The 24,810-nt window shown below is 43.8% G+C and overlaps 1 protein-coding gene across 2 annotated transcripts; it reads right to left on the bottom strand.

Annotated features, from left to right (window-relative positions):
- Window positions 1-3,530: 3,530 nt before the first annotated feature.
- Window positions 3,531-21,496, bottom strand: LOC109899099 (sodium-coupled monocarboxylate transporter 1). 2 transcript variants are annotated; one of them, XM_020494157.2, is made up of 15 exons: window positions 20,502-21,496; window positions 19,103-19,168; window positions 18,810-18,861; window positions 17,679-17,746; window positions 12,192-12,346; window positions 11,951-12,091; window positions 11,715-11,844; window positions 11,424-11,512; window positions 10,991-11,103; window positions 10,740-10,807; window positions 10,558-10,644; window positions 10,143-10,336; window positions 5,049-5,158; window positions 4,547-4,632; window positions 3,531-4,401 (listed from the first exon to the last, which is right to left on the bottom strand). In XM_020494157.2, the coding sequence occupies exons 1-15, from the start codon at window positions 20,856-20,858 to the stop codon at window positions 4,276-4,278; spliced, it is 1,842 nt and encodes a 613-aa protein (XP_020349746.1). In that variant the 5' UTR covers window positions 20,859-21,496; the 3' UTR covers window positions 3,531-4,275. The 2 variants fall into 2 exon arrangements, with proteins under 2 accessions (XP_020349746.1, XP_031689547.1); XM_031833687.1 differs by lacking the exon at window positions 20,502-21,496 and adding an exon at window positions 20,443-20,456.
- Between the last annotated feature and the right edge of the window lie 3,314 nt (window positions 21,497-24,810).

Below are 24,810 nucleotides of genomic sequence, written 5' to 3'. Positions count from 1 at the left end.
AATGCAGTATAGTTAGTAAACTCATGTGACATACACTACAGTAGCACAAATGTGTCAGCTTGTACAACAATATTCATAAATGTATGAAACAATAATGAAATGAAAATAATAACCTCCAACTGTGTGTGTACAGTGTTGACCAACATTATCTTTCATTCTCTCAGACTGTGTGTTCTAATATTGAAACAGCAGAAGCCTGTACATGTACAGTTTTTTTTCTTCACAGTCACAAAGGAGTCACAACCCATGTTTTGACATTTTATTCAGGTAGGCCTGCTGTGCATAATACCCTTTGTATTAGCAAATGTTACAGCAAATGTGTATTTCACCGAGGTAGATACAACCTAAGAATTGCCCGCTCTTTCAGCCCACTAAAGATTTAGCGTCATAATATTATATGAATATTTCGAAGATAAATACACAACACAGAGACAGGGGACGAGAAGTCAATAGAGTAGTAACGATCTATGGAAATAGTGTTTTTTCCGTAATAGGGAATTATCAATGGAAATAGTTGGTTTTCAGTTCAACATCTGTTAGGAATGTCAGTCCTGAACTCATGGTGTGGCACGTTCTCATTGGTCCAACCTGAAATAGGATAGAGTTTTATTGCAAGGAAATCTAATTGGTCAACCACGGGCTAGGGCTGGGTAATAAACTCGATCCTGTCCCTCTGTTCACTGGAGAGAAACACATCAGCCTCAGCATCACTGATGACAGGGGAGAATGACCATTTCCTTCCAAGAAGGATTTGTCCTATTTGAATAAACATATTTTCCTCCCCCTGATTTGCTTTGGGGTCTGTGTTATTGAAGAATAACATCAACTGCTAACAATAGGTAAACATGAGAGCTTGCAGAATCAAAAGAACCTGAACAATGCCTTCTGAAACGTAATAGGAGGCAACTGAAAATATGAAGCACATACTGTATTTTATTAACATAATCTTTCCACTGTGTTTTTGGCCTTCTGTATACCCTACAGTGGAAGCTCATCAGAGGAGGAAGGGGAGGACCATCCTCCTCAGTGAATTTCATGTAAATAAAAATGGTAAAACATTTAAAAAGTTATCCTTTTTAGACTAAACTACACTAAATATTTTCACATCACCGATTAATTGTTTCAAACACACAATTGGCAATGAAGGTCTACAGTAGCCTCAGCGGCACTCCGTAGGGTAGCACCATGGTGAAGCTGGAGGACAGCAAGCTTCTGTCCTCCGCTGCGTACATTTATTCAATACAAAACCTAGAAGGCTCATGGTTCAACGTCCAGAGGACGTACTCCAACCTATCAGAGTCCTTGCAGCATGAACTGACATGTTGTCCACCCAATCAAAGGTTCCGAGAATGAATCTAGTACTGAAAGCAAAAGCTACAGCTAGCTAGCACTGCAGTGCATAAAATGTGGTGAGTAGTTAACTCAAAGAGAGAGAAAAACAATAGTTGAACAGTTTTAAACAAATTAATCTCTTCCAAAATGAAAGAGAAGCAAGAGAGAGATAGAGAGAGGCTAGTTTAGCACACTCAAACACCCTTCTCAAAGAGAGCTAGCTGGCTATGACTATCCAACACAACATTGGAACTCTTCCAAGTCAACGTTAGCTTTTGGTTTTACTAATTCATTGCCACTGGTGCCTGCCGGTGTAAGTGATAAACTGCTTACTGACTATACACTGTAATGTTTTTGTATGACTGTAGCGGATTTAAAGATAAGTTAGTTATGTTAGCTACAGTGCTTTTTCCACATTTTATTACATGACAGCCTTTTTCTAAAATGGAATAAATAGTTTTTCCCCCTCATCAATCTACGCACAATACCCCTGACATATTACATTTGCATAAATATTCAGACCCTTTACTTAGTTATTTGTTGAAGCACATTTGGCAGCAATTTCAGCCTTGAGTAAAATCAAATCAAATTGTATTTGTCACATGCGCCGATACAACAGGTGTAGAGTAGGTTTACCTTACAGTAAAGCCCTTACCCAACAATTATTTAAGAAGTTAAGAAAAAAAAAAAATGTTAAGTAAAAGATAGATAAGTAAAACATTTAAAATTGAAAATAAAAGTAACATTTTGAGGATCTAAGGACCCATGCCAAATATTTTCAGTCTCCTGAGGGGGAATAGGCTTTGTCATGCCATCTTCATGTCTTGGTGTGTTTGGACCATGATAGTTTGGTGGTGATGTGGACACCAAAAAACTTGAAGCTCTCAACCTTTTCCACTACAGCCCTGTCGGGGCGTGCACGGTCCTCTTTTTCCTGTAGTCCACAATGGGGGTGGCAGGTAGGCTAGTGGTTAGAGCATTGGGCCAGTAACCAAAAGGTTGCTGGATAGAATCCCTGAACTGACAAAGTAAACATCTGTAGTTCTGCCCCAGAGCAAGGTAGTTAACCCACTGTTCCCTGGCCGCCGAAGACGTGGATGTCGATTATGACATCAGAGGTGTTGGGTTAAATGCGGAAGACCCATTTCAGTTGAAGGCATTCAGTTGTACAATTGACTAGGCATCCACCTTTCCCAATCATCTCCTTTGTCTTGATCACATTGAGGGAGAGGTTGTTTTTCTGGCATCACACAACCAGGTCTCTGACCTCCTCCCTATAGGTGTAACCGATGTGAAATGGCTAGCTAGTTAGCGGGATGTGTGCAGAGGGTCCCTGGTTCGAGCCCTGGATCTTTCCCTCGGGCGAGACTAGTCTCCCAGACACTGCCGCTGAAAAACACAGAATGATGCTGCCACCACCATACTTCCTTCAGACATGACGCTTGGCATTCAGGCCAAAGAGTTCAATGCTGTTTTCATCAGACCAGAGAATCTTGTTTCTAATGGTCTGAGAGTCCTTTAAGTGCCTTTTGTTTAACTTCAAGCGGGGTGTTATGTGCCTTTTACTGAGGAGTGGCTCAAGGTGAGCTGAGGAGGCCTGATTGGTGGAGTGCTGCAGAGATGTTTGTCCTTCTTGAAGGTTCTTTTATCTCCAAAGAGGAGGTCTGGAGCTCTGTCAGAGTGACCATATTTTCCGCCATTTTCTTAAAATCTGTCCACTACTGTCAACTACTTTTATACTTTTTGGCGAATGTAGTACAACTTCCGTAAACTTTTGGCATACTACATTTATCCATACTATGCTTCAATTTACATCACAAATAGTACAGTTATTGAGGTTAGTATTCAAACACAGCTATGGTCATTGGTCAGATTAACTTAACTCTCTGTGTAGGCTTACAGTCAGCAAATCAGAACTTTTTGCAGAGCAGTTAAGTTATTATTTAAAATGTTTTTTGGATGTTTGCGTATGGTAGGCTGAACCTGCATGTCCAAGTCAGCTGCCAACAAATGCATTAGTAGCATACAGTTGTTGGTTGACCCAAGTAATATTGTCACCTTTGTAAAGATGCAAAACCCGTCTAGAAATAAGTGTGCATTTGCCTTGTCTAGCTCATTGCCTTGTTTATGAAAACTTGACAATATAAAACAAAATCCCAAAAGAACAATCACAGATAAATCAAGCAAGCAAACAGGTACGCATTTCAGCACAATCTTTATATCCACAAAATTAATATTACATACTGTAAAATGTCTCATATCAGCCTAAGGTGCTGTAAACACAAAATAAATATGATTACATATGAACTGCATATGCTTATTTCTACTGACAATTAAGTTAGATTTACATGATTATATATTGTTTTATCTTAACACATGGTTGAAAAGTCCTACCTTACAACATGTGCTGTATACATTAAAATATTGCTTTACATTGCAGTACCCTTCCATGGCCTAGGTCAGGGATGCTCAGCTACTATTTGAGAAGGTCTGGTGGCTGGATGGATACGGCCATTTATTGAGATAGTAACAAACCACCTCACAACACATGGGATCCTAAACTATTCACACCCCTCTTGTTGGTTTAGAGAACATTTTACAGTTTTAAAGCTCATTTCTTGCAATTCTACACATTTTGCCATGTCTTATGTGTGTTCATATGATACTTTAATGACTCTACAAAATCAATGGAGACCCCCTGGGGGTCGAGGCACCTGGGCAAGTAATCTGGCTATGATAACTATAAGATTTAGATAGCTAGTTAGCCTAACATACATGAGCTAGCTAGTTGATCAACTGTATCAACCTACATTATTACACACTTGGGGTTCCTTCTCTTAGTAATGAATTTCATTACAATAAAAGTAGAATGGAAAAGTAAGAGGAAAAATTGTTCTCTTGCAGAACTCCAGTTGACAGAGTGCATTTAGCTTGGTGGCAGAATCACATTTTAGTGACCTTCTCCACATCCTTCTCCACAATGTTATACTGAGGGTCTTGGAATCCAGCGTTGTTTGATCCCTTATTCAGCTCTGACCCAGCCTTTTCATTTATCTCAGGTTCTGATGCCTGCAGAAGACACACAAAGACCACACCGGGAGCCAGTTAACACAGGCACAAAACATTTAATACAGCTGTAGGCCTACGGTATGAGAGAGAGAGAGAGAGAGGTGGGGTGAGGTGAGGTGAAGTGGGGTGGGGGGAGAAGCTTTACCTCTGAGTCCTTGCCACAGCCAGCACAGAATAGATCACTTCTCCTTACAAAGAGATCTGAGCTTAGCTTTTCCTGCTTGCAGCCACCTGGACAGACAACACAGGGAGACGTCACGTTTAGCTAACTGCATAAAATATCAATTTGAACCAGCCAAAGTCATTATGCCTAGTGCCAGGAATTTCCCTTTAACAGACCTGACCAGGAACAACTAGCCCCAGAGTTAAGAGCTTACTGGTTAAGAGCTTTGGGCCAGTAACCAAAAGTTTGCTGGTTTGAATCCCGAGCTGACTAGGTGAAAAATCTATCTTTGCCCTTGAGCAAGGCTCTTGCCATCAGAGTGGCAAAGTGGCATAGGTCATGTAAGTGGCTCTGGATAAGAGTGTTTGCTAAATGACGTAAATGTAAAATGTAAAGTTTGTCCTGGTCAGGTCATGCAGTCAAAAAAAATAATTCATATCATGCACTATGCTGTTAGGGTTGGATCTAAAGGAGGTAGCCTCACCTGTGATAGCGCTTACCACCAAGCCCACGATCACAGTCACCAAAGTGCCCAGAAGACAGAAGTACAAGTAGGACAGGGAGTACCAAGAGTCTGCCAGAGCCGGACGGTCACTGTAACAATAAGATGAAGAGTCAGACCTGAGCCCACACTAACACAGTAGCCTTGCGCTAACACATTAGCTTTGTTAAATCAAATCAAATCTTATTTGTCACTTACACGTTTAGCAGATGTTATTGCGGGTGTAGCAAAATGCTTGTGTTTCTAGCTCCAACAATGCAGTAATATTTAACAACAATACACACAATCTAAAAGTAAAAGAATGGCATTAAGGACTAAATAAATATTAGGATGAGCAATGTCAGAGTGGCAAAGACTAAAATACAGTAGAATAGAGTATACAGTATATAGATATGAGATGAGTAAAGCAAAAAAATGTAAACATTATTAGAGTGACTAGTGTTCCATTATTAAAGAGGCCAGTGATTTCAAGTCTATGTATATGGAACAGCAGCGTCTAAGGTGCAGGGTTACGTAACCGGGTGGAAGACGCCTAGTGATGGCTAATTTAACAGTCTGATGGCTTTGAGATAGAAGCTGTTTTTCAGTCTCTCGGTCCCAGCATCTGTACTGACCTCGCCTTCTGGATGAGAGCAGGGTTAACAGGCAGCGGCTTGGGTGGTTGTTGTCCTTGATTATCTTTTTGGCCTTCCTGTGACATCGGGTGCTGTAGGTATACTGGAGGGTAGGTAGTTGATAGGTAGTTAGTAGGCCACGGTGATGCATTGGGAAGACCGCACCCCCCTCTGGAGAGCCCTGCGGTTTCAGGTGGTGCAGTTGCCATACCAGGCGGTGATACAGCCGAACAGGATGCTCTCAATTGTGTATCTGTAAACGTTTGTGAGGGTTTTAGGTGCCATGCAAAATGTCTTCAGCCTCCTGAGGATGAAGAGGCACTGTTGTGCCTTCTTCACCACACTGCACACTGTCTGTGTGGGTGGACCATTTCAGATCGTCAGTGATGTGTACGCCGAGGGACTTGAAGCTGTTCACTTGCTCCACTGCAGTCCCGTTGATTTGGATAAGGGCGTGGCTCCCTCTGCTTTTTCCTGAAGTCCACGATCAGCTCCTTTGTTTTGTCAACCTTTAGTGAGAGGTTATTTTCCTGGTAATCAGGCCTACTATGGTTGTGTCGTCTGCAAACTTGATGATTGTGGCCACGCAGTCATGGGTGAACAGGGAATACAGGAGGATGCTGTGCACGCACCCGTGTGGGGCCCCTGTGTAGAGGATCAGCGAAGAGGTGTCGTTTCCTACCTTCACCACCTGTGGGCGGCCCATCAGGAAGTCCAGGACCCAGTTGCAGAGTGTGGGGTTCAGACCCAGGGCCCCAAGCTTAATGATGAGCTTGGAGGGTACTATGGTGTTGAATGCTGAGATATAGTCAATGAACAGCATTCTTTCATAGGTATTTCTCTTGTCCAGGTGGGATAGAGCAGTGTGCAGTGCAATGGCGATTGCATCATCTGTGGATCTATTGGGGTGATAAGCAAATTGAAGTGGGTCTACGGTGTCAGGTAAGGTAGAGGTGATATGATCCTTAACTAGCCTCTCAAAGCACTTCATGATGAGAGAAAGTCATTTATTTCAGTTACCTTTGCTTTTTTTGGGAACAGGAACAATGGTGGACATCTTGAAGCAAGTGGGGACAGCAGACTGGGATAGGGAGAGATTGAATATGTCCTCAAACACTCAAGCCAGCTGGTCTAGGCCGGCAGCCTTGCAAGGGCTAACGCATAAATCTCTTACTCACTTCGGCCACAGAGAAGGAGAGCCCACAGTCCTTGATAGCAGTCCGTGTCGGTGGCACTGTGTTATCCTCAAAGCGGGCGAAGAAGGTGTTTAGCTTGTCCGGAAGCAAGACATCGGTGTCTGTGACGTGGCTGGTTTTCCCTTTGTGGTCTGTGGTTGTCTGTAGACCCTGCCACAGCCGTCTCATGTCTGAACGCTTTCAGTTTAACTGCCATCTATGCACGGTTAATGTACTGTAGGTTGTAATAGTCACAGTGGGTACAATATCTCCTATTTACTTCCTGATAAACTAAGTAACCATATCAGCATATTCGTCAATGTTATTCTCAGAGGCTACCCGGAACATATCCCAGTCCAGGTGATCAAAGCAATCTTGAAACGTGGATTCCGATTTGTCAGACCAGTATTGAATATTCCTTAGCACGGATACTTCCTGTTTGAGTTTCTGCTGATAGGAAGGGAGTCGTGGTCAGAATTGCAGAAGGGAGGGCAGGGGAGGCCTTGTAGGCATCCCGGAAGTTGTAGTAGCAGTGGTCGAGTGTTTTATCAGAGCGAGTACTACAGTCAATGTGTTGATAGAACTTTGGTAGTGTTTTCCTCAAATTTGCTTTGTTAAAATCCGCAGCTACAATAAATGCGGCCTCAGGTTATGTGGTTTCCAGTTTGCTTAAAGTCGAGTGTAGTTCTTTGAGGGCCGTCGTGGTATCAGCTTGAGGGGGAATATACACGGCTGTGACTATAACTGAAGAGAACTCTCTTGGGAGGTAATACGGTCGGCATTTGATTGTGAGGTATCCTAGGTTGGGAACGATAGGACTTGAGTTTCTGTATGTTATCACAATCACACCATTAGTGGTTAATCATGAAACATACACCCCAGCCTTTCTTCTTCCCGGAGAGTTCTTTAATCCTGTCGATGCTATATACTGAGAACCCAGCTAGCTGAGAACCCTGAGCTCGTTTAATTGATTGTCCAGAGACTGAACATTAGCGAATAATATACTTGGATGCGGTGGATGGTGTGCACCTCCTGAGTCGGACTAGAAGTCCACTCCGAATACCTCTTCTCGTCGGCTGTGTTTTGGATCAGCCTCTGGAATCATTTAATTTGCCCTGGGGGGTACGAACAAAGAATCCAATTCGGTAAAGTCGTATTCCCGGTCGAAATGCTGGTGAGTTACCGCCACTCTGATATTAAAAAGTTATTTCCGGGTGGATGTAATAACACAAAACATTTCCTGGAATAATAATGTAAGAAATAACTAACAAAAAAATATATACTACAAAGTTGCTTTGTAGCTAGAAGCAAAGCTGCCCTATCTGTCGGCGCCATCTTGTGAAACCAGACTGACTGCTGCATTTGTCACGCCCTGACCTTAGAGAGCCTTTTTATGTCTCTATTTGGATGGGTCAGGGTGTGATTTGGGTGGGCATTCTATGTGTTGTATTTCTTTGTGTTTGGCCGAGTGTGGTTCCCAATCAGAGGCAGCTGTCTATCGTTGTCCCTGATTGGGAATCATACTTAGGTAGCCATTTTTCCCACCTATGTTATAGGATCTTGTTCTTGTATTGTTGCTGTTGAGCCCTACAATGCTGTACGTTTCGTTGGTTTTCTCTTTCTTGCTTTTCCTGGTTATCATTAAAGAATATGAGTAACCTACCTCACGCTGCATCTTGGTCTAATTCCACCAACGACGATTGTCACAGAAGATCCCACCACAAAAAGACCAAGCAGCGTTTTCTGGAGGAGTGGACATGAGAGGAGATACTGGAAGGCAAGGGACCCTGGGTGCAGGCTGGAGAATATCACATTTGTCGAGCTTAAGTGGGCCTTCAGCCAGGACTGATTGTGCCGGCTCAGCGCTCCTGGCCTCCGGTGCGTCTCTTCGGTCCAGGATATCCTGCGCCGGCTCTGCGCACTGTGTCTCCGGTGCGCTTTCACAGCCCAGTGCCTCCTGTGCCAACGCAACGCAGTTGCTGGGCTAGGGTGAGCATCCATCCAGGATGGGTTGTGCCAGCTCTGCGCTCAGGAACTCCAGTGCGTCTCCACGGCACAGTATATCCTGTGCCAGCTCCACGAACGAAGCCTCCAGTGATGATCCATGGTACGGAGCCTCCAGGGGTGATCCATGGTACGGAGCCTCCAGGGGTGATCCATGGCACGGAGCCTCCAGTGATGATCCATGGCACAGAGCCTCCAGTGATGATCCATGGCCCGGAGCCTCCAGGGATGATCCATGGCACGGAGCCTCCAGTGATGATCCATGGCCCGGAGCCTCCAGTGATGATCCATGGCACGGAGCCTCCAGGGATGATCCATGGCCCGGAGCCTGCAGTGAGGATCCATGGCACGAAGCCTCCAGCGTCGGTCCCCTGTCCGGAGGCTCCGGTGATGGTCTCCAGTCCGGAGCCACCGGCGACGGTCGCCAGTCCGGAGCCTCTGGCTACAGTCCCCAGTCCGGAGCCTCTGGCTACAGTCCCCAGTCCGGAGCCTCCGGCGACGGTCCCCAGTCCAGAGCCACCAGCGACGGTCCCCAGTCCAGAGCCACCAGCGACGGTCCCCAGTCCGGGGCCTGCAGCGAGCGTCAACAGCGAGCCCCCGGGCTGGAGAACCTCGCTGCAGGCCCCAGACTGTTGACCACGAGGGTCCCCAGTCCAGGGTCTGCAAAGAGGGTCGCCAGTCGCCGCACGAGAGCCACCACCGAGGATAGATGCCCACCCGGACCCTCCCCTATAGGTTCAGGTTTTGCGGCCGGAGTCCGCAACTTTGGGGGGGTACTGTCACACCCTGACCTTAGAGAGCCTTTTTATGTCTCTATTTGGTTTGGTCAGGGTGTGATTTGGGTGGGCATTCTATGTGTTGTATTTCTTTGTGTTTGGCCGAGTGTGGTTCCCAATCAGACAGCTGTCTATCGTTGTCTCTGATTGGGAATCATACTTAGGTAGCCTTTTTCTCCACCTATGTTGTGGGATCTTGTTCTTGTATTGTTGCTGTTGAGCCCTACAAGGCTGTACGTTTCGTTGGTTCTCTCTTTCTTGTTTTTCCTGGTTATCATTAAAGAATATGAGTAACCTACCTCACGCTGCATCTTCAGCTAATTCCACCAACAACAATCGTCACAGCATTGACGTTTTCATTCAGTGAAACAGAATGTGAGCTCACAAGATCAGGCTGGTTCATAGTTAGCTATAAGCAACATAGGACTCTGGTATAAAATTGTGCACCATATGTGGAATAGGGTGACTTTGAAGACAGTGATTATAGAGTGACTATGAGTAACTCACTCAGGCAGAGGGGTCATTGTTACTGCACTGGTCCATGGGGCCAGGGTGGTGTAGTTCAGGTCCTGTGTGCGGTTACAGCCTGCCACACTGATTGGCAGGGGGTTGGTTTTATCAGCTAAGGGTGGGTATATCTGAGCTCCAATCCCCACCCACAGGGTAATAACAAGGCCCACAATCAGCCCTGTGAGTCCCCCCTGCAATGCACAAGGAAGCCGTCTCAGTCTCACCCATAAAGATACATTCCATTTCTATGTCATTATATTGTCTAGCGTTGTTTTATATTCAACAACCAAAATCTTTGCATGTCAGAACATTTATAGTGTTACTGGTTAGTAATATATCTTTGAGTAAATTAGTAAATCATTCTTTAAGTATGAGTAATGAAAGTGATATGAATAAGATGTGGGATACCTACTGTTGAGTTTGCTGTGCGCCAGAACATGCCTAAGAGGTAAAGCCCAAGAAGAGGGCCACTGATCATTCCAAATATGGACAGGGCTGCCTGAAAAGAGAAAACGTTAGAGACATAAAGTAGAAGTGACAACTACGAGACAGCAGGTGGCGATACGGAGTCACTTCTGATTATAGTTTTCCTACCTGCAGAATGCTCCCCATCAGTGAAGCTATTGCAGCCATCCCAATGCACAAAAATCCAAAGAAAACACCTGGAATAGGTGCAAAGGTAATTAAATATTCCATACACATTTCATGATTATAAATATATTTCAATGCAAAGTATTTTTGACATATAATGTACATACCTCTGCAAATGTCAAACTGACCTTTATTTGTGGGGCATTACTATTTGAATGAACCCACATATACACAGTGTTTTGTGTGAAACTCACTGAGGCCCATGTTCATCCAGGTCACCTGTTTATCTGTCAGGTTTTTGTACATTGGCCTGATGAAGTCCTCCACAGTGACAGCCACCAGCGCATTGATGCTGGAGGACACAGTACTGAAACAGACGCAATGACAATAGATGAGGCAAAGAGAAAGAGGAGGAATTGCCCTTTGTCTGCAGGGAACTCATGGTTAAACACATTCATTGGTAGGTTAGTTGTAAAAGTAGTGGAAGATTGCATGCATTTGTTAGTGTATACCTGCTATACACAATAGGCGGAACGCGGTCTGGTTCCGGATCCAGAACGGGGAGGGGTTGCGAGGTAGGGGTTTGTTACTATGCTGATAAGTGACTATATCTATCCAGATCTTTGCCACCTGGAAGATTTGTGTCAGCGGACCTTGTCTATTTGGGTTCCCCTGGAGAATACTCACCTCAGTGTACCACTGTATGCTGCCGCAACAAACAACCCAGGGACTCCAGGATAGGCTGCCAGGATGTCCATTACCAGGTATGGAAGCAGCTTGTTTACACACACACACACAACACACACTATTAATCCCACACACAGTCCTTTCCAATTCACACATACATATTAATACACACGTGTACATGTGTGAAATAGGACAAATATAAGTACCCACCCACTAGCATTCAATAACACTGCCATAGTGCAGCACTGTCCATGTTTGTGTAAGAGCCATAGCTGTCTTTCATTTACTGACCTGATCAAGTGCCCCTACATCACCATTGGTGAGTGGATCACAGTTCTTGTAAATGGAGTACATGGTGAGGCCAGAGAACACTGCTAAGCTCACAGTCACCCAGAGACCAATCATATTCACATACAGTGACCTGAGGGTTTAAAAAAAGCCAACATGGAACAAACACTCATATTGCTTTTCTTCATTCACAGCTTTTCCTGTATGTTATGACTGTGGAAGGTAGGAGTGCCACTCACAGTTTGGCTTGAGTTAGGGTTTTGCAGGAGATGTAACGCTGCACCTGTGACTGATTGATGGAGTAGATGGACGCCCACATCACACTGCCACCAACCACGATCGTCCAGAACGTGTGACGCTTCAAAGGGTCTGGATCAAAACTGCATTAGAAGGTATTAAAGTGAAAATTCTCAGCTAACCATAGGGAGTCATACTGTGGTGGTAATTAATCCCTGCATGACGTGTGGACATTTTACTTACTCAAAAAGGTTGAGCCTGCCTCCTTGGTAACAGTCATCCCAGATCTTCCCCAGACCTCCCTGGATGACAGCCCCCCTGGCGATGACGGCCACGAAGCCTGCTAACATGATCACCATCTGGAACACGTCTGTCCATATGACCGCCTTCAGACCTCCCTGAGAACCACAATGCAACATGGAGTCAGGGGAAGGAAGGTATGCTGCAACCTCATGTGCACCAAAGAGGTTTGTTCATGTGTAGGTTTAAGTGTGTTCCCTGACCCTGTGACCTGACCAGGAAAAAACTGGACCCTACAGTCGTAATTGCCCATAACTGGGGCTGAGACTTTTCCCTGCATGAACATGTCATGGGTTCAGGAAAAACATCTGGCCCTGGACAAAGATTCTTTCTGTAATGAGTCCGAAGCGAAGGATATACTGCTTTGTTGAGACAAGGCCCAAATCGCTGTCATCTGCGTGAAGTAAAGACAGAGAAAATGGGGGGAGGAGGGCGGGGTGCTTTGTAAGAATTAGCCGAGTAGGTAAAGCACCGCTACCACCACTACCCTCCAAATTATTGGCCAATGTGCAATCATTGGAAAACAAACTGGACGATCTACGATTAAGACTATCTTACCAACGGGACAATAAAAACTGTAATATCTTATGTTTCACAGAGACGTGGTTAAACGACGAAAAGGTTAATATAGAGCTGGCTGGCTTCTCCCTGTGTCACGTCTGCTCCTGCTCCTCCCCTCCGGCGTATGATGTCACCAGAGTACTAACCACTGGTCCTGGGATTCATCATTATGCACAGCTGACACTCATTATTACGAACACCTATGAATCATTACACCTTGCATCAGCAGGACAGAGCAGATATGTCTGGTAAGACACGGTGCGGGGGTGTGTGTCTATTTGACAATAACTGCTGGTGCACGATTTCTAATATTAAAGAAGTCTCGAGTAATTGTACGCCTGAGGTAGAGTATCTCATGATAAACTGTAAACCACACTATCAACCAAGAGAGTTCTCATCTATATTATTCATAGCCGTCTATTTACCACAAACCAATGCTGGCACTAAGACCACGATCCGTATAAGGCCATAAGCAAACAAGAAAATGCTCATCCAGAAGTGGCGCTCCTAGTGGCAGGGGACTTTAATGCATGCAAACTAAAATCCGTTTTACCTAATTTCTACCAGCATGTCACATGTGATAGCATAGACTGGAAAATGTTCCAGGATTCATCCAATGACATTGAGGAGTATACCACCTCAGCTTCATCAATTAGTGCATCGACAACGTCGACCCCACAGTGACCATACGTACATATCCCAACCAGAAGCCTTGGATTACAGACAACATTCGCACAAAGCTAAAGGCTAGAGCTGCCACTTTCAAGGAGCGGGACACTAATCCGGACACTTATAAGAAATCCTGCTATGCCCTCACAAGAAAAATCAAACAGGCAAAGTGTCAATTCAGGACTAAGATTGAATCCTACTACACCGGCTCTGACGCTAGTAGGATGTGTCGAGGCTTGCAAACTATTACGGACTACAAAGGGAAACCCAGACGTGAGCTGCCCAGTGATGCGAGCCTACCAGACAAGATAAATGCCTTGTATGCTCACTTCGAGGCATGCAACACTGAAGCATGTAAGAGAGCACCAGCTGTTCCGGATGACTGTGTGATCACGCTCTCCTTAGCCAATGTGAGTAAGATCTTTAAACAGGTCAACATTCACAAAGCCATGGGGCCAGATGGATTACCAGGACGTGTACTCAAAGCATGCGCGACCAACTGGCAAGTGTCTTCACTGACATTTTCAACCTCTCCTTAACCGAGTTTGTAACATCTACATGTTTCAAACAGACCACCATAGTCCCTGTTCACAAGATAGAGAAGCTAACCTGCCTAAATGATTACTGCCCCGTAGCACTCACATTGGTAGCCATGACGTGCTTTGAAAGGCTGGTCATGGCTCACATCAACACCCTAGACCCACTCCAAACAGATCCACATATGACGCAATCTCAATCGTACTCCACACTGCCCTTCCCCATCTGTACAAAAGGACCACCTATGTGAGAATGCTGTTCCTTGACTACAGCTCAGTGTTCAACACCATCGTACCCTCAAAGCTCATCACTAAGCTAAGGACTCTGTTACTAAACACCTCCCTCTGCAACCGGATCCTGGACTTCCTAACAGGCCACCCCCAGGTGGTAAGGGTAGACAACAGCACATCTGTCACACTGATCCTCAACACTGGGGCCCCTCAGGGTGCCTGCTTAGTCCCCTCCTGTACTCCCTGATCACCCACGACTGCGTGGCCAAGCGCGACTCCAACACCATCATTAAGTTTGTTGACAACACAACAGTGGTAGGCCTGATCACCGACAATGATGAGACAGCCTATTTGGAGGAGGTCAAAGACCTGACATTGTGGTGCCAGGAAAACAACTTCTCCCTCAATGTGAGCAAGACAGAGGAGCTAATCGTGGACTATAGGAAAAGGAGGGCCAAACAGGCCCGCATTAACATCAACGGGGCTGTAATGTAGGGGGTCGAGCATTTCAAGTTCCTTGGTGTCCACATCAACAACAAACTTTCATGGTCCAAAGACAGGCACGGCGACACCTTTTCCCCCTCAGCAGACTGAAACGATTTGGCATGGTTCCCCATATCCTGCACCATCGAGAGCATCCTGACCGGTTGCATCACCGCCTGGTATGGCCAAGCTTCCTGACGTCCGGGAGCTATATACTAGGCGGTGTCAGAGGAAGGCCCAAAGAATTGTCAAGACTCCAGTCACCCAAGTCATAGACTGTTTTTTCTGCTACTGCACGGCAAGCGGTACCAGAGCGCCAAGTCTAGGACCAAAGGCACCTTAACAGCTTCTACCCCCAAGCCATAAGACTGTAAGACTCTATATACTTTCGGCCCGTCTTTGGACACTGTGCTATCTAACCTCCAAACAAGCTTCAATGCCATACAACACTCCTTCCGTGGCCTCCAACTGCTCTTAAACGCTAGTAAAACCAAATGCATGCTTTTCAACCGGTCGCTGCCTGCACCCTGTTGCCCGACTAGCATCACCACCCTGGATGGTTCCGACCTAGAATATGTGGACGTCTATAAGTACCTAGGTGTCTGGCTAGACTGCAAACTCTCCTTCCAGACTCATATCAAACATCTCCAATCGAAAATCAAATCAAGAGTCGGCTTTCTATTCTGCAACAAAGCCTCCTTCACTCACGCCGCCAAGCTTACCCTAGTAAAACTGACTATCCTACCGATCCTCGACTTCGGCGATGTCATCTACAAAATGGCTTCCAACACTCTACTCAGCAAACTGGATGCAGTCTATCACAGTGCCATCCGTTTTGTCACTAAAGCACCTTATACCACCCACCACTGCGACTTGTATGCTCTAGTCGGCTGGCCCTCGCTACATATTCGTCGCCAGACCCACTGGCTCCAGGTCATCTACAAGTCCATGCTAGGTAAAGCTCCGCCTTATCTCAGCTCACTGGTCACGATGGCAACACCCATCCGTAGCACGCGCTCCAGCAGGTGTATCTCACTGATCATCCCTAAAGCCAACACCTCATTTGGTCGCCTTTCGTTCCAGTACTCTGCTGCCTGTGACTGGAATGAATTGCAAAAATCGCTGAAGTTGGAGACTTTTATCTCCCTCACCAACTTCAAACATCAGCTATCTGAGCAGCTAACCGATCGCTGCAGCGGTACATAGTCTATTGGTAAATAGCCCACCCTTTTTCACCTACCTCATCCCCATACTGTTTTTATTTATTTACTTTTCTGCTCTTTTGCACACCAATATCTCTACCTGTACATGACCATCTGATCATTCATCACTCCAGTGTTAATCTGCAAAATTGTAATTATTTGCCTACCTCCTCATGCCTTTTGCACACATTGTATATAGACTCCCCCTTTGTTTTCTACTGTGTTATTGACTTGTTAATTGTTTACTCCATGTGTAACTCTTTGTTGTCTGCTCACACTGCTATGCTTTATCTTGGCCAGGTTGCAGTTGCAAATGAGAACTTGTTCTCAACTAGCCTACCTGGTTAAATAAAGGTGAAATAAAAAAAATAAAAAAAATAAAAAACCGCTGAACAATTAATCAAATGGCCACCTGGATATTTACATTGACCCCTCCCTTTGTTTTTACACTGATGCTATTCACTGCTTATTATCTATGCATTATCTATGTCACTTTACAAATTACCTCGACTAACCTGTACCCCCGCACATTGCCTCGATACCCCCTGTATACTGTAAAGCCTCATTATTATTATGACATTTTATTTAGTTCCTTCTGGATACATTTTTTTTATTTTTTACTTTAGTTTATTTAGTAGATATTTCTTAACTCTATTTCTTATTGGTTAAGGGCTTGTAAGTAAGCATTTCAGGGCTGCTAAGTAAGCATAAGGTTGTATTCGGCGCATGTGACAATACAATTTGACAACCTTGGGTTGTGCCGTGGCGGAGATCTTTGTGGGCTATACTCGGCCTTGTCTCAGGATGGTAAGTTGGTGGTTGAAGATATCCCTATAGTGGTGTGGGGGCTGTGCTTTGGCAAAGTGGGTGGGGTTATATCCTTCCTGTTTGGCCCTGTCCGCGGGTATCATCGGATGTGGCCACAGTGTCTCCTGACCCCTCCTGTCTCAGCCTACAGTATTTATGCTGCAGTAGTTGTGTCGTGTCGGGGGGCTAGAGTCAGTTTGTTATATCTGGAGTACTTCTCCTGTCTTATCCGGTGTCCTGTGTGAATTTAAGTATGCTCTCTTTAATTCTCTCTTTCTCTCGGAGGACCTGAGCCCTAGGACCATGCCTCAGGACTACCTGGCATGATGACTCCTTGCTGTCCCCAGTCCACCTGGCCATGCTGCTGCTCCAGTTTCAACTGTTCTGCCTGCGGCTACGGAATCCTGACCTGTTCACCAGACGTGCTACCTGTCCCAGACCTATTATTTTACCATGCTGGTCATTTATGAACATTTGAACATCTTGGCCATGTTCTGTTATAATCTCCACCCGGCACAGCCAGAAGAGCACTGGCCAACCCTCATAGCCTTGTTCCTCTCTAGGTTTCTTCCTAGGTTTTGGCCTTTCTAGGGAGTTTTTCCTAGTCAACGTGCTTCAACACCTGCATTTCTTGCTGTTTGGGGTTTTAGGCTGGGTTTCTGTACAGCACTTTGAGATATCAGCTGATGTACGAAGGGCTATATAAATACATTTGATTTGATTTGATTTAATGTCTACTTGTTAAATGTTGTTAATTTCTTATTGTAAATGCAATTGTTTGTAATATAATTTAAGCTCTGTGTTGGACCCGAGGAAGATTAGCTGACATTATTGTGTCAGCTAATTGGGATCCTAATAAATGTTCAATATTAAAATATGTATTGTCATAGCATGAAGGAGTTGATTGCTGATTGGTGAGTGAGATCTGATGAACCACTGACCAGGGTGCAGTAGATGATGCACACCACCCCAGTGGCCACCAGCACTCCCCAGAGGTTCAGCCCTGTGACTGAAACACACACAAGTACAGACCCATTTATACAGCTTTTCCAAATAATACTAATAATACTGTTTCCATGAACTGAAACAAATAGATAAACGCAACATGTAAACTCTTGGTCAGATCTTTCATGAGCTGAAATAAAAGCTCCCGAAAATGTTCAATATGCACGAAAAGCGCTCCACAAATTTGTTTCCATCCCTGTTAGTGAGCATTCCTTCTTTGCCAAGATAATCCATCCACCTGACAGGTGTAGCATATCAAGAAGCTGATTAAACAGCATGTTCCTTATACAGGTGCACCTTGTGCTCTGGACAATAAGAGGCCACTCTAAGTGCAGTTTTGTCACAAAACACAATGCCACAGATCAGGGAGTGTGCAATTGGTATGGTGGCTGCAGGAATGTCCACCAGAGCTGTTGCCAGATTATTTAATTGTAATTTCTCTACCATTAACTGCCTTCAACATAATTTTAGGGAATTTGGCTTTACATCCAACCAGCCTCACAACCACAGACCACGTGTGTTGCGTTGTGTGGGCGAGCGGTTCGCTATTGTCAACATCATGAACAGTGTGCCCCATGGTGGTGGGGTTATGGTATGGGCAGTCATAAGCTACGGACAACGAACACAATTGCATTTTATCGATGGGAGGCCCATTCTTTTTAAGGTATCTGTGACCAACAGATCCATATCAGTATTTTCAGTCATGTCAAATCAATAGATTAGGGCCTAATGAATTTATTTCAATTGACTGTTTACCTTATGAACTGTAACTCAGTAAAATCTTTGAAATTGTTGCATGTTGCGTTGATATTTTTGTTCAGTATAGATACAGATGAATTCCCTGTGATATTATCACTTAGCCTAACGACATCTGCATATCCTCTTTCGTGCTGCATCAATTGGTAAGCAACTAGACAATACCTTTATTGGCAGGTCACAGACCAATTTAATTAGCTAAATATTTATCATCAGTTTGGTCCAGAGATTGACCTTCTGTCAACAGTCAGATAATAATATTATTTTGATTCATTAAAGGACATTACAGAGATACTTTGCATATGACTTACTTTGATTGAGAGCAAGAGCTGGGGCGTAGATGACCATACCAGTGTACAAGGCCTGAAACAAAATCCGCCATTAGTTGATGGATGTAAACATATGCTTGATGCACATTCATAAAGCGGAATGTTTACCTTAGATGCCCAGATGGCTTTGGAAAAAAGGGCAAGGACAAATGTTGCCATTTTCTGTAGTTAATGCATTATTTAGATTTTTGTTTCCACCATATCCTTTGGAAAACATTAGCTTCATTAAGATCTACCCTTTTGCCCCATTTTCATGATGTTAACTGAATATTTACCGTTTGTATGATGTACATGGTGGTCCCGATCACCCGAATCAACTTGTTGAAACGCATCTCCAGATACTAGAGAGAAAATAAACATTTCAGTCAAACCTGGCCTGATTTCATTGGCTTTTTACACTTGTAAATATTTTTTCCTGGTCAGGAAGTGATGATGAAGAAAGATTCATAGACTTTTCAGTAGTCTGTCTATCTGCAGGTCTACATCTGGTTTGTTCAAGTCATAAATGGTTGCAGGTTGATGTTTATTGGGATGAATCTTGTCCTGGAGGCAGATCTGAGCGATATCCACTGGATGTGCCAGCTGCAGCCAAAATTGGCTATATACAGTATATTGTAAAAAATTGTGAAAACAAACATTTGCTTTTTTTTTTAAATCTTAATTTAAGGTTAGCATTAGGCATAAGGCTAGCAGTGTGGTAAAGGTTATTTTTAGGTTTATAATCAGATTTTATGACTTTGTGTCAATGCCAGCCAGTGATTACCCTGCAGAGCTGCCTCCAGTACATGACTCATCCAAATAAATGCCAACCTGCTAAATGGTTGCTTGGTGCACAAAACTAATTAAATACCTGTAATTACTTTTATAGCAACTAGTCACATATTTTTAGGAGGTAAAGTCCCCAGATGCTGAATGTAACAGATGTAACATCTTGGCACCCCTCCTGGATTAGATTGTTTTCACGGATCACTGATTAATTATTAGTTACACTACAACTGCTGGCGCAGCGGTCTAAGGCTGCATTACTACAGATCCTGGTTCGATACCGGGCTGTGTCGCAGCCGGCCGTGCCCGGGAGACCCATGAGGTGACACACAATTGCCCAGTGTCGTCCTGGTTAAGGGAGGGTTTGGCCGGCCGGGATGTCCTTGTCCCATCGCGCTCTAGCGACTCCTGTGGCAGGCTGGACGCATGGACGCTGACACAGTCGCCAGGTGTACGGTGTTTCCTCCGACACATTGGTGTGGCTGGCTTCCGGGTTAAGTATGCATTGTGTCAAGAAACAGCGGGGCTTGGCGGGGTTGTGTTTCGGAGGACGCACGGCTCTCGACCTTCGCCTCTGCCGAATCCGTATGGGAGTTGCATTTTTTTTTTACAAATACCAAAAAATACAACTGCTGGACATTTCAGAGCAAACCCTCTCATCTTCACCCCCCTAGCTATCATCTTAATTCATACCCCTATAACTTTATCTCAATCCACCTTGCTTGCACTTGCTGTTTGACCAATAGGAATCATCAAGCTATTTGCACCTCAAATGTTGTAATGTATTTGACATACTGTATATGTATTTGACCCAGGTGGGTCTGACCCAGCCTGGTATATCTTACAGTACCTCGTAGGTGCTGGTGATGCTCAGGCGGGTCTGACCCAGCCTGGTATATCTTACAGTACCTCGTAGGTGCTGGTGATGCCCAGGCGGTAGAAGAGAGGGACGAAGATTTCAGCTGTGATGATGGACATGATGGCATAGGAGATGCCAAATATCCAGAAGGCCGCCCCAAACCGATAGGCTTCTGCTGGAGTGCCGATCACGGTGATGCCAGACATGAAGCTGGCAGTGAGGGACATGGCGACGGGCACCGCTGTCATCTGACGGCCCCCCAGCAGAAACTCATCGCTGCTGGTGTTCTTGCGGCCCCGGATGGCTTGGAACAGGCCGATGCCGGCCGCCCCCAGTACTGTCCCCACAAACACCACATAGTCCCACACAGAGAACGAGGCCACTGGGCCCCCTGTACCCGTCGTCATGGTTAATGAGTACAGAAGAGATCCCTCCGGCAGAGACCAACACTTATCTAATCTTCACTATCTAACCACTTTCACCCACTGGTCGCCACTTAGATCTTACAGGTTGAATGTTAGGCAATGTTGCTAATGTTTAATTTCCTTTCTTTCCAATGCACACTATTTTTCCTATTTACAATTTAATCAGATAAATGGTATGTGAATTACAGAACAGGTGTAGCATTGATATTTAACTTTCACTAAGTAGAAAAGGAATGTTTGATTTGATCAAGAATGTCAAAATAAATCAATTTTGTTCAAATTGAGTCCAACCTTTTTTCAGTATTCCAAGAAACAAAACAATAGCAAATAAATTCTCAGTCAACTAGATAAGCACCTCAGAAATGTATTAATGCAGATAACCTGTTTGGATTATCGCAGTTCTTTGACACTTACAATAGACATCCACAATTGAAAGAAACATCCTTATACAAACGTCTGAGAATTCCAAGAACAAATGTCCAATAATCCTATTTGTTAAGTCTTCAGTACTTGTTGAGGTTGAATAAAGTTGAGAATTACTAGAAATGCATCCTCCTGTTTAGCAAGACTTCTTTGTGTGGTCCCCTTATCCTAACAAAAGCATGGAAGAACACACTCTTGGTGTCGGCTAACCATAAACACACCTTTAGTTAATCATCACCCAAGGACAAACTATACAGAATTCACTGCACTGCCTACCAAGATTCTAAAACGGAATGATCATTATATCTGACTTGATGAAGTGTGTTTGGCCCGCCTTCCGATCTACCATTAAATAGAACAGTTGATATAGTTCTAGTGGTAGAACACCATGTATGGTCTGCCTGACACAGTTGTGACTTTCAAAAGCATGAAAAGGGTTCTGCAACAAGAAATCCTCCAGTACTTATGGACTCCAAGACCGGATTGCTCAACATTTGACTGATTAGACGTTCCAGAGAAGCAAAGTCATCTTTGAGAAAAATAATGCAGTCATAAATCAGCCATAAAACATAGTCATAGATCAGCCATAAATAAGTCATTCCATTCCATTGCACGAGTCAGTAGGTTGGAAAAACAATTATAGTACATATAGATATAAGCACTTGTAGAAAGAGAAGATAATGTCCAGTTTTTAGGAACATATGGATACTGAATCACTCAAGGACTCAAACTATAATGCTCCTATCCATAGATTGCATTTATTTCAGTAACATTTTTTTTAGTGTGAAATGTTGGATAGGGCACCATAAAAAAAAAGTCCTCTCAGTTATAACCTTACATGAATATGAGAGAGAGGGATAATCCTCTCTACAATCATTAACTTCAAATGAAAACACTTGGAGATAAGGGACCATCCAGGATTGGTGTAAAACTGTTGGACGGATGGATATCTGTTCCCATCGATGCAGTAGATTATTACATGTTCTGGAAGGCAGCATAGAGGGCTTACTACATGCCAATCAACATGTAGATTTTACAGTTGGGTTACGTTTATTTAAGATTGTGTAAAAAAAAAAAACAAGGAGAAAGCCAACATGGCATTTGGACAGACAAGAAGACTTGGTATAATATGAAAGATTTCAGATGAAAATAAGCCTGATAGAACAGGGAGACTTGACATCTGAAAGCTACCCGCTGGGCAGACGTCAGTTCAACTTCAACTCTCTTAGAACCCTTTTGGAACGTTTTTTTTCTTCGGCTGTCCCCATAGGAGAACTATTTTTGTTCCAGGAAGAACCATTTTGGGTTCCATGTAGAACCCTCTGTGAAAAGGGTTCTACCTTGAACCAAAAGAGTTCTACCTGGAAACAAAAAGGGTTCTCCAAAGGGTTCTCCTCTGGAGACAGACGAATAACCCTTTTAGGTTCTAGATAGTGTCGTTTTGATTTACATTTGGTTGAGTTGTCAACTAATGTGAATTCAATGTGAAATCAACCAAAAATGTCACCCTGTCATTAGATTTAGGTTAAAGATTGGTTGAAAAAAATACAAAATTCATAGTTTTCCACATTGATTTGGTCAAAATGAGGTGGAAACAACATTGATTCAACCAGTTTTTGCCCAGTGGGTACTTCTGGCTACAAGATTTACTTTAATCAGTCATGACCAGGTGTTCAGATTAAGTTAGGAACAGAACATTCATTGGCTTTGAGCCTACTCCTGAGGAACACTGAACAATTTGTTCCATTTATTGTTTAATTGCCACTAGTCTTATAGTGTTTCAATTTGTTGAATGTCACGTTGCCTTTGTGCTCCCAGTCAGGCTGTGATAGCTCTACATGGTCTATATACACCATTCAAGCATCATGTAGACAAAGTAGGCACAAGTCAATACAGGATTTACAACACTATTTTACTAAAAAGTTGGACTTTTCAGTTTCTACGTGGGCTGGCACCTGTGTCTCACTGGGACATGGCTCTGGCAGTGTGGTTAAGGTTAGGTTTCAATTCAGATTTCATGACTTTGTGGCTGTACCAGCTAGTGACCACAATGCAGAGCTTCCTCCAGAACAAGGATTCATTATGAAAACCTGCTAAATTTGAGTCTACACCAGACTTCATAACATATCATCACAGTTCATTGAACTTTACAAACGAAACGCTACCATTTTATCTCAACTTAGTAGGCCTACTAATCTTAGGCCTAAAACTATTGCACACGCTCAATGAACAGCTGAAGAAGCTGTTCGTTCCAGCACACATGGAGCAGTCCAAATGAAAAACATTGAAGGAATTGACAGTAGACTCTAAAATGGAAATAAATAAATCTAAACATCTTGCTCAAGTGTAGCATGTCTGTGGGCTCTGCAAAGAACTCCGAATGAGAAAGGTAGCTAATTAAAATGTAGCCTAATGAACCGAATTACCATAAGCAAACGTTGATGAACGTTAAATTCACTACTGTGATATATTTATCTGGGAATTTACACAAATGTTACAAACAAAGGGCAAATAATTAACATAATGAAACAATGAATGTGCCCAAATTGGCAGGAAGCAGAAAGCACATGCATGGTAAGAGGAGCATAGCACTGCATATATTTTCTGCTTCCTGCCAATTCAGGCACATTCATTGTTTCATTATGTTAATTATTTGCCCTTTGTTTGGAGGAGAGGAAGAGGCGAAGCGAGAGGGTCATGGCTAGAAGGGAACAAGCGTCAGTTAACATGAACTTTATTGTCACGAATACCACTGAAGGTGGCTCCCCTTCCTGCTCGGGTGGCGCTCGGCGCTCGTGGTCGCCGGTCTATTAGCTGCCACTGATCCCTTTTTCCTTTTCGTTTGTTTTTGTCTAATTGTTTTCACCTGTTCCTTGTTGGGGTTTTAGGATGGGTGTTATTTAAGTTCGTTTAGCCCGCTGGTGTTTGTGCGGGCTTGTGGTTATTTTACGGTCGGAACTAGAAGCACAAGCATTTCGCTACACTCACATTAACATCTGCTAACCATGTGTATGTGACAAATCAAATTTGATTTTGATTTATGTGCTTGTTTTGATTATGAAAATGCTTCAAAATTCACAAAAAGTGGTGTTAGCTGATGAAGATTATCTCATAGAATAAAACATATAAGATCACCTAAGCCTGTGTTTACCACAGACCTTCTTTTCGGCATTTATCCAAAAACCCTCCAAAAACTGTATTCCCCCATAGGCTTTGACCAACAAGCCATGGCGGAGTTAGTGCCTACAAAAAGATGCCATAACCATTGCTTTCTATAGATCTCCATACAAAAAATCCCCACTTGGTCTGCTAACTGCTGAATTGTCACGTGGACAGATATTGAAGATCCACTCCCGTCAAAATAGACAATAGATTTAGGCCTAGGGTTTCAAGCTTTGGTTGATTTCAAATGGAATCTATAAGTTAATAATAAATATGTTGGATTCACATCTCCATCTCAACCAAAAATCAAGGTCAAAGAATAGGATTAAATCAAATCAAACTGTTAAAG

This window comes from Oncorhynchus kisutch, linkage group LG1, assembly GCF_002021735.2.
Source record: "Oncorhynchus kisutch isolate 150728-3 linkage group LG1, Okis_V2, whole genome shotgun sequence".
In the NCBI taxonomy this organism is placed as follows: Eukaryota; Metazoa; Chordata; class Actinopteri; order Salmoniformes; family Salmonidae; genus Oncorhynchus; species Oncorhynchus kisutch.
Note: the sequence above shows the minus strand (reverse complement) of the source record. Positions and strands in the feature narration are given on the sequence as shown.

Bases quoted from the DNA above. Each gene is read 5' to 3' on its own strand.
- LOC109899099 (XM_020494157.2), bottom strand. From the start codon at position 20,858: ATGACGACGGGTACAGGGGGCCCAGTGGCCTCGTTCTCTGTGTGGGAC. The intron at 18,862-19,102 runs GTAAATATTCAG...ATTTTGTTTCAG, and splicing joins CCATGTACATCATACAAACG to GCCTTGTACACTGGTATGGT. The intron at 10,337-10,557 runs GTAGGTATCCCA...TGTGCATTGCAG, and splicing joins GGCGCACAGCAAACTCAACA to GGGGGACTCACAGGGCTGAT.